This window comes from Argentina silus, assembly GCF_951799395.1.
Source record: "Argentina silus genome assembly, chromosome: 21".
NCBI classification, from domain to species: Eukaryota; Metazoa; Chordata; class Actinopteri; order Argentiniformes; family Argentinidae; genus Argentina; species Argentina silus.
The window spans coordinates 13,827,498-13,837,096 of NC_139675.1; the positions used below are offsets into that span (position 1 = coordinate 13,827,498).

General features: G+C 48.3%; 1 protein-coding gene across 1 annotated transcript; it reads left to right on the forward strand.

The window, feature by feature from the left end:
* Positions 1-7,142: 7,142 nt before the first annotated feature.
* lrrtm1 (leucine rich repeat transmembrane neuronal 1) lies at positions 7,143-8,768 on the forward strand (the record flags this gene model as incomplete). The annotated part of the gene is made up of 1 exon (XM_083692699.1): positions 7,143-8,768. The coding sequence occupies exon 1, from the start codon at positions 7,176-7,178 to the stop codon at positions 8,766-8,768; it is 1,593 nt and encodes a 530-aa protein (XP_083548825.1). The 5' UTR covers positions 7,143-7,175.
* Positions 8,769-9,599: the final 831 nt, after the last annotated feature.

Below are 9,599 nucleotides of genomic sequence, written 5' to 3' on the forward strand. Positions count from 1 at the left end.
GGATCTCTACGGATGTCTTCGGAGGCTGGGTGTGTGCTGGCTTCACATGTAATTCACATGTAATTGCACATTGATCATGCATATAACTGTTATTGTATTTCTGTCTTCAACTTTACTGTTGAAATGGGTACATTACTGTCAGGTCAGTTTCGTATCACCATGATGAGGGTGTGAATCATTTGTGCTTTTGGGAGGAGGTGCTAATCAGGCCTCAGAACGTGAATTGGAGATGTTGGCTATCAAGAAAAGGTGGAGTCATGAAAATGCTTCCAGATTGTTTGGTTTGATTGAAAAAAAAAAAAAGAGTGTAACAACGCTATTACGTTAAAAACAGCCATTGAGGAAAAGGCAGGGGGACATGGGCAGAGATATATCACGACAGAGTTATTTGACTTCTAAAGTCTCACATTCTGCCCGTGGACCACCGTGGGGACGAGTAATGTTAACGCAGTGCCAAAAGGAACAAAGTCCCCTATGAATGAATGAATGCATCATTGCCCCCCCGAGAAGAGTATGCAAACATACACAGTACATTAGATGCTGTAAGACGTTCGGGCTGGCTAGTGAGCGTAATTCATCCTGAACTTGCTAACTGTGCAGAACCGTCATAAGAGAGATATTTTTCTAATCAGCAGTGCTCCACTAAATGTAGTACAGTAGGATACTGTAGTTAGAAAGCTAATGTTGCAGAAAACATTGAGGGAATATAATAGAATATTGATTAAGCATAACCAACGTAAACAAGAAGCAGTCCTAATTCATAATCGGCGCTAACACATTTCATGGCCTCCCTCGCTCGCCTGGTTAGTGTTTATTTGCCTAGCGAAGGGCACAAGTTAGCGGCCATTAAGAAGGGAAATTAAGATGGATTCCATGTATAGAGGAACTCTCTCTCTCTCAAGAATACAGAGAAAGTTAAGCAGACCACTGCAACAAAAATATATGATGTATTGCTGTGGATGAAGAGAAATCTCATATTCACAAGATGGCTTCTCTCAAGGCACTGGAGGGGCTGTTCATTAGTGGGACACACATTTTTGGGGGGGATTTCTTTGTATGCTCAGTTCTGCATATTCAAGAGATGGTTTCATCCTCTTTTTAAGGGAACTCTCTTGTCACAAACGGCTGTCGTCTCCCCTACAGGCCCAATGTAGCCAAATGTTGACCTGCCCATGGGTAGACATGCACTGGGGATGAGTAGGCCCCTCTGTGCCCCAGCATGGCGCTCCGCTCTAGGCTGCAGTGGGCTACACTGATAGCGTGACAGAAGCGTCCAGAGAGGGGGAGAGGGGGGAAACTAAGCTCACATGACTGAAGCGAAATACTCCCAAAGTGTATTCCCTCACATTAGTTCCATGGAGATGACGATTTCAGTCTTTTTGTTTAATTTGTTCTACTTTTTAATCTCGCCCGGCTCAGACCTTGTTTTTGCGAGGAGGTCCCACCAGCACAGCATATCCACCTCTAAAAGAGAGAGATAAAACATCCACTCTTCATTGGTCCTGTCCTAAATTCACAGAGAAATTGTCTCTTTTTTTTCCTTTTCTTTGACTTGAAAACGAAGCAAAGACAGTTAAGACTTCCATGGCCACTTCCTACTACCCTCTAAGCAGCAATGACACGGTCTGAACGAACACATTAAGGTTATCATTTAGACGAGATTTGCATCTGCGCCCATTTGTGTAAGTGTGTGTGTTTGTGTGCGAATGTGTGCGTGCGTGAGTGAGTGTGTGTGAGTGCATGTATGTGTATGTCACAGCCTGCCCTCTCTCCAGTCAAACCTCATAAACGTCTGTAAAACTGATGGCCTGGACACTCCCATCTCCTGTTCCCTGTGTCAAGTAATTACAGTGCACCAAGTCATTAGCTGATGGTGCAGCCATCCATTACGGCCACCGAGAGAGAGACGGGAGAGAGAAAGGGGAGTAACGTCACACCAGAAGACATGTCATGGTGGGTGTTTTCTCGAACAGCTCTCCCAATGGTTAAAGCCATGGCTTAGAACCCCAAAGGTGTGAAATACAGTGTTGTAAAGAGTGAAAGAAGGAAAGTCTCTCTCACTTTCACCCAGGCTGAAACGTGAGAGAGAACCGAGAGAAAGATAGCCCCGCCTATCGCCTGTCCCAATAAAGGGATGCTGCGTCATTTCATCCTTTCCACTCTTCACTTACTGTTGTCCGAAGCGTACTATAGTTGTATTATTGTAACTAGCTACAACTAAGCTTAACTGTTCCACTGAGAATCCTATGATTGTCAGGCAGGTCCTGTAAGGGAAGAGGATCGCAGAGATCAGGTCCAGGAAGGGCACAATCTCACCCCTCCCCCACCACACCTCAAATAGCCTCCATTTAAGATCGTAAGACCTCCAGTGGTGAACGCTCTGAATCATGGTAACCATGATCAGAGCTGGGCCTTCCAAGACTGGGATGGACCTTACACATGCCAAACCCATAGATCCATCAGCTTGGGACAAGGGTGGAATAATTGGCCCTGCGCTTGAGACAATAAGTCCCTGCGCGATAGGAGTTGCCCAGGGGGTGTGGACAGTAGCTGAGCTACATGCAACGTAAAAGTCTTCCTTTTGGGGCTATTCTGAAGTGGGAACGAACCGTTCGCTCTCATTCTGTCACTTGTGGGAGGGGTTAGGCCCACTGGGGGGAAGGCATACAAGAGCGCACGTGGCCACTGGAGGGCGAGAGATTTCCTCTCGGATGACTTAGGCCACATCCATGTGTGCATCCGATGGACCACCCCATGTGAAGGCAAGGGTGTTCCCGCAAATTGCAGTCTGTCGCAGCTGGGGCGGCTGTCGTGGCTACCCTGCAACCGGTGGTGCGCGTCACGTGGTACGCAAGGAGGCAGAGCTCCATTGGTTGTTCCGTGACAACACCTGCTCCCCAGTTGCTTGGGCTGGGAGATGTCGCATGCCAACTCCGCCAGGTAGACTAACAGAATGATGGTAGCGTTCACCCTCTGAGCCGCCTGCGCCGCAGTGCAGCAGATCTGGTCAGAACCGAACCGGTCCACCTTCTTGGGCGAGATAAACGGAGGACGAATCAAAGGGGGCATCTCCAAAGGAGTCATGCGTAGTCTCACCCTCATAGAGGTGTTGCGCAGAAATGACACTCTCCATGTACTTGACCCTTCGATCGAAAGCAGGCTCATCCAGCTGGTCGCAAACCTTGCAGGGAGAGGAGCCCTGAACGGCAGTCCGCCGTCCATGGAGTAAACCAAGACATGGTGGGCATACTTCATGACAGTCTGCACGACTACACAACTCTTGAAGTGAGCAGTGTTTCCCTACTCAGGTCACAACCAGAGCCATGTTTTCTGTGAGACAAAACAGGGAAAGCAGTAGCTAACAGATATGGTGACACAAGCTACGGAGTAGCATGGGTGCAACGATAGTAGTGAAAATACTTCATTCAATTACGTAAATGCCCAGAAAACCAAACTAGTGCAGCAGTTAAGCTTGCGCTAAGATGGCGGAATGTCCCAATTGCCTGAGCGCAACAGGTAGCTTTGTTATATAGCCTTGAAGTTAGCAGTAGCTAACAAGAGGTGCTAGTTGTGTTCGCATGAGGTGGACTGTCAGATTAGCTGCGTGCTCAAGTCGTAAAATGATGAACACACAAGCTAAGCAACTGTCCAAGTGGTTATCCAAAGCTTGCATGAGGGACCTAGTGAATGGTACGCATGGTAGCCAGCTAGGAATTATGCCTAACTAATAAGGGCTTAAATAGTCCAATAAAACAAAATAAAAAAACACCCATTTAGCCAACCTTCCAGCGAACAGGGCGCTAATATTTCCTGCACAAAGCAAGGACAACATTTTATTTTCAAAGCTAGCAAAGGGCTCAAATGGTTTGTAAACCACAAGCACTAAAGCTAGCTGACCGTCCAAGTGCTAGCCGTCGCCTACATAAGGGCCCTAGCAACTTGTAAAACTGGAGGAATTAGCCGAGCTAGCAAGAGTTCAAACAATTGTATGGAATTGTGAGCACCAAGCTAGCTATCGACTTCCTTGTGTTAGCCTGCTAACTCGGAAATAAGCAGGTGGGGCTACCCGCCTGCAAGCATCCTCAGCCTGAGGGCTGCAATTTGCTTTGGCTAAAGAGCACTGCACAACACTAAAACCATGTGCAAAGACACGTGAGGACCCCTATGATGTTCTACGTTCAATAATTACCGATAGGTAATACACTTATTTAATCATAACGGCAGCAGTTGTCGCCTGACGGGGATCATCCTTCATACCACCAGCACATCCTCTATATCCTCCGCCTCGATGCTAACTGACACTTTGCTGAACAAAATGACCAACTTAGCGGCCATGGCCACTAAAACTTAAGAGTGCATGTTCCATCGTGACGGGTCAAACCGGGTCGACTTAAAGAGACTCGTCACAGACAATATTTCAACCACCAATTAACAGTCGGACGAGGGTCAGCATGGCGTTCCTGTTCCCTGACTAGATCCTATTTCACAGAGAGTCCTGATGTAACAGTTATGGCATCCATCATGAATGAAGGGATGAGTAAAGAAGGGAAGGAAGAAAGGAGGGAGGGTTGGATGAAGGGAGGCATGTTTGCGTCATGTATGGGATCATCCCAGGCTCATTGTCCTTGGGAATGAACCAGAGTGAGGACACGAGCCTGAAGCCCAAGAGCCAGGGATATTTTAGTAACCAAAACTGGACTAAGTGGCACCAGATGATATCTGTATTCAAGCTGGACTGTCAGGCCTGAAATGACCGTGATAAAGTAGGCCGGCTATGAAGTCTTATCAAATGCTAATGAGCTGCTCTAGTTTGCTTTGATTGACTCTTGGTTTTTCGATGGGCAAGGCTAAGAAAAAGGTGATTGAAAGGAGCTCAATCATATAACCAGTAAACTGCCATTGCATATGTGTGGCAATGCTATTATCATGTGTATTGCACTACTGCTAAAAGTAACAAATAAATAAAAAATAAATAAATATATATACATGTACATGATATGAATGCACACTGTAATTACTTTAGTCACAAGATTGCATTCACATGTTCACACAGCACACATCAGTAATTGCTAAATAACTGCCTGATAATGTAGTTAAGTATTTTGAGTCTTCACACTAATGGAATAAGGGCTGCATATAATTCCATGTATGCAATAACACAAAATGGTTAACTCCATATCCTATACCATTAAAACATTGTTATGAATAACAGTGTGTTAATACAATGTAGTCAGTCGTTATTCCATTATTACTCCATTGGTTTAAGTGACGATAGCATACACATTGTTCTTACTAATATTGTTTTTGTTATTGCATCTGCATTGTTATGTAATTATGCAGCATCAGCCCTCTTAGGCTTGCGTACAAGTTTAGGCACATTTCTCAGCTGGAGGGATGGTACGCATATAGAACACTCTCTCAGCCATTAGAGGAATATTAATCTGCAATAATGAGGAAACTGGATTCTATAACAGCAACAAGAAGAGAAGCAGCAGATAGATGGCTTGTTTCAATTCATTACAGGGGCGGAGGGAGGGAGGGAGGGAGGGAGGGAGGGATGGAGAAAGAGAGAGAGAGAGAGAGAGAGAGAGAGAGTGAGAGAGAGAGAGTGAGAGAGAGACGTTCTGTGCATCATTAAAGCCCCTAGTTTAAGCCCAGCCCCTTTTGAATATGGAAATGTCTTAGACACTGACAAAAATCGAGCAAAAGAGAGAGAGAGGGAAGAGGTGGAGTGAGCAAGGGAGAGAGAGAGAAAGAGAGAGAGAGAGAGAGAGAGGAGGAGGGTAGAGCGAGCGAGCGAGTGAGAGAGCGAGAGAGAGAGAGAGAGCACCCAGTCTGAATTGTGAGTGGCTGACGACACTCAGTGAACAGAAGGTGCTTCTGCATGCTCTGCCAGTGCACTGGTCTGCTGCAAGGGATGGAGAGCTCCTCTTCTCTCCTCCTCACTCACCGCCCCTGCATACCAGCCTCAGCTCCAACCAGCATCCTACAGCCTCTCCAGCCGGCAGGAAAACACAAACCGAACCGGGATATGCAAAGAACCAAAGAGACAGGAGGGAGGCTAGTGGCTTCTATCAAGGGATGAGATAGAAACTAAAGGAGGGATCCTAAAAAAAAAACAATCGAAGGGGAACAGAGAGGCAGATAGAGAGATATTATGGTGTTACGCACTCTGTTTCTTTGACTACATATTTTTTTGGGGGTGAACCACTGAAAGAATAATGACCCGCCTGACTGGATCTAAGCCGTGCAGGTCAGCGATCGCTTCAAGTGACGGACGGTAATTTGTGTTGACAGATCAGCCACGTCTTTAGCGGGAGGGGAAGGAAGAAGAAAAAAAAAAAAGGAGAGAGTTTTGAGTGGATTCTTTTTTTTTTTTTTTTTTCTTTCTTGGTGTATTCATTTTCTCTCTCTCTCTCTCTCTCTCTCTCTCTCTCTCTCTCTCTCTCTGTGTTCTCTCTCTTCTCCTCTCTGATCATCGCAGCAGGCAGAGGACTGCGGAGGAGTGGGAGAGAGAGGACAGTACTCATGCATGCAGCCCGGGGAGCTCCTACTTCCTACCAGCTCGGTGAAAGCTACTTGGATTCCTTCTCTTTCTGGCTCTTTCACTCGAGGAGAACTAAGACATTGTAAGCCTGCCAAGGATCTTCTGTCCGCTGAAAAAGGGGGAAAAAGGGAGGGGGCTCGAATTTGTACCACACTGGGGTCTTTTTTAGATTCGCACATAATTAGTGCAGGGGTACAAAGGGAGCTGCTGAATAGGGGTTGTCAGCCTCTGGATAGGGGTGAGTAGGAAGCCTTTCACATGAGATGCTCGGTGAAGAACGCTTTTTTTTGCCCCCCCTCTGCTCCAACCTTGCTCCCTGATATCTAACATGAGCAAAGTGACTTGCCCTTTATCCTCTTGCATTCTTTTCTTCTCGGCGAGTCGGGATTTGGCTTTTCTTTAAGTAAATATCCACACACACACACACACACACACACACACACAAAAAAAAAACACCGTCATCATATTACCCAATCGTCTTTTGATCCAAAAAGGGAGAAACATACTAGAGCGTTTCTGCCGAGGGGGAAATTATGGGGAATTATTCACAAATGATGATGTGAAACATGACAGAATAATATCCGGCGCGATTCAATGGACATTTTCTCGTCGACATCCCGGGATATTCATGCTCATGGATTTCCTGCTAATTGGTTTGTACTTAAAGTGGCCGCTGAGAAAGCCCCCTGGGTTGATACTGTGCTCGCTGGGCATCTTTCTCAAAATGGTCCCCTTGGTGGAGGGGGGGTGTCCCAGGCTGTGTCGCTGTGACAGCAAGCTGCTGTACTGCGAGGGGCTCAACCTCACCGACATCCCCCACAACCTGAGCAGCGCTATGGGCCTGTCTATGCGGGAGAACAATCTGACGGAGCTGCGCGAGGGGCACTTCGCTGGCCTGTCGCAGCTCACCTGGCTCTACCTGGATCATAACAACATCGATATCGTGGAGGAGGGCGCCTTTGACAGGCTGCGACGTGTCAAGGAGCTGGACCTGAGCACCAACCGGATCGAGAGCCTGCCCAACGGCACGTTCAGGCCCCTCCCCAACCTGCGCATCCTGGACCTATCCTACAACAGGCTGCAGTCACTGGAGCCCGACCTGTTCCATGGCCTTCGGAAGCTAACCAATTTGCATTTGCGCTACAATGCCCTTAAATTTGTGCCGGTGCGCATCTTCCAGGACTGCAGGAGCATGCAGTTCCTGGACCTGGGATACAACCAGCTGCAGAGCCTGGCGAGGAACTCCTTCGCTGGGCTCTTCAAGCTGACCGAGCTTCACCTGGAGCACAACGAGCTGGTCAAAGTCAACCTGGCCCACTTCCCCCGCCTCATCTCCCTGCGCACCCTCTACATGCGCAACAACCAGGCCACCATCGTGGTCAGCACCCTGGACTGGACTTGGCACTTCTTGGAGAAGATCGACCTGTCGGCCAACGAGATCGAGTACATCGAGCCACATGTCTTTGAGAGCGTGCCCAACCTCAAGGCCCTCCTGCTGGACTCTAACCGCCTGAGCTCGGTGGACCAGCGCATCTTGGACTCGTGGTCGTCCCTGGGCAGCATCACCCTGTCGGGAAACGAGTGGGAATGCAGCCGCAACATGTGCGCTCTGGCTTCCTGGCTAAGCGCCTTCCAGGGCCAGCGGGACAGCACTCTGCTGTGCTCCAGCCCGGACATCGCCCAGGGCGAGGACGTTCTGGACGCCGTCTACGCGTTCCAGCTGTGTGAGGACACCGTGGCGGAGGTGACCACCGTAGGCCTGTACGCCTCCACCCGGGACAGGGCCCGCGGCGGCTCCGTCTACATGGGCCCCGCCACGGCCAACCCCTACGGCCTGGGGGACACCGAGGGTGGCGAGGTGGTCACCAACTCCTTCACAGTTACGGTGGGCTCCACCATCGACGACATCGAGAGCACCATGCAGATCCACAAGGTGGTGACGGGCACCATGGCCCTCATCTTCTCTTTCCTCATCGTCGTGCTGATGCTGTACGTGGCCTGGAAGTGCTTCCCAGCGGGAGTGCGCCAGGTCAGGCAGTGCTTTAGCAGCCAACGCCGCAAGCAGAAGCAGAAGCAGAGCATGCAGCAGATGGCCGCCATGTCCACGCCGGAGTACTACGTCGACTATAAGCCCAATCACATCGAGGGGGCCCTGGTCATTATCAACGAGTACGGCTCCTGCACCTGCCAGCAGCAGCCCTCCAGGGAGTGTGAGGTGTGACCCCCCCCCCTCCTTCCCCCCCTCCTCCCCCTCCTCTCCCCGCCCCCCCTCCCCCTCCCTCTGTGTATGTGTGTTGCTTCTGTGTTTAAAAGTGTGTTTGTTTGGATAATAATGGGCCCCTTTTTGGATATACTATGGAGGGATGGGTGCGGGGGGGAGGGGGTAGGGGATGTGTTACCAGGACTGAAGGATTGCTATGGATACATGGACACTATCTACACTGCTTCGCACTGTGCTGTTCACCCCTGTGGAGGAGAAAGGGTGGGTGGGGGGGGGGGGGGGTGAGAGACCGTGGATTTACTGCTTCTTTGATTTGAAGAGGCCTCGAGGACACCATGGGGACCTAATTCAATGGGGACCTATCTCAATGGGGAACTGACTCATGGACTTGTTGACTTTATACAGAAACACAAAGAGGAATATGTTGTTGTGCACCGAGGCTTCTCCCTCTCTCACCATGATTGGATATGTGTGCTTTAATGTCTTTCTACTTGAGGATATTCTGATATTGTAAGAAGCCTTGACTGTGGACACGGCCAAAAACACACCGTTTTTATTGTGGTAAACGACGAAAAACACGATATTGAAAATAAGAAAGAAATGATGATAGAAAGTTGGATAAAAATACATTTAAGATATCAATTCTGTGTAAAATATGTTTAAAAAGCAGAAATGCAAGAGTGGAGATAAAAAAAAAAGAAAAAAAAAAGATGCAAGATGCTATCCTATTTCTTTTGTAAACTACGAAAAATACAATGTTTAAATAAATGAATTGCTATTCACATAAAAAAAAAAAGGAAAAAAAAAAGCTTTATTTGTAAGAAGCCGTTG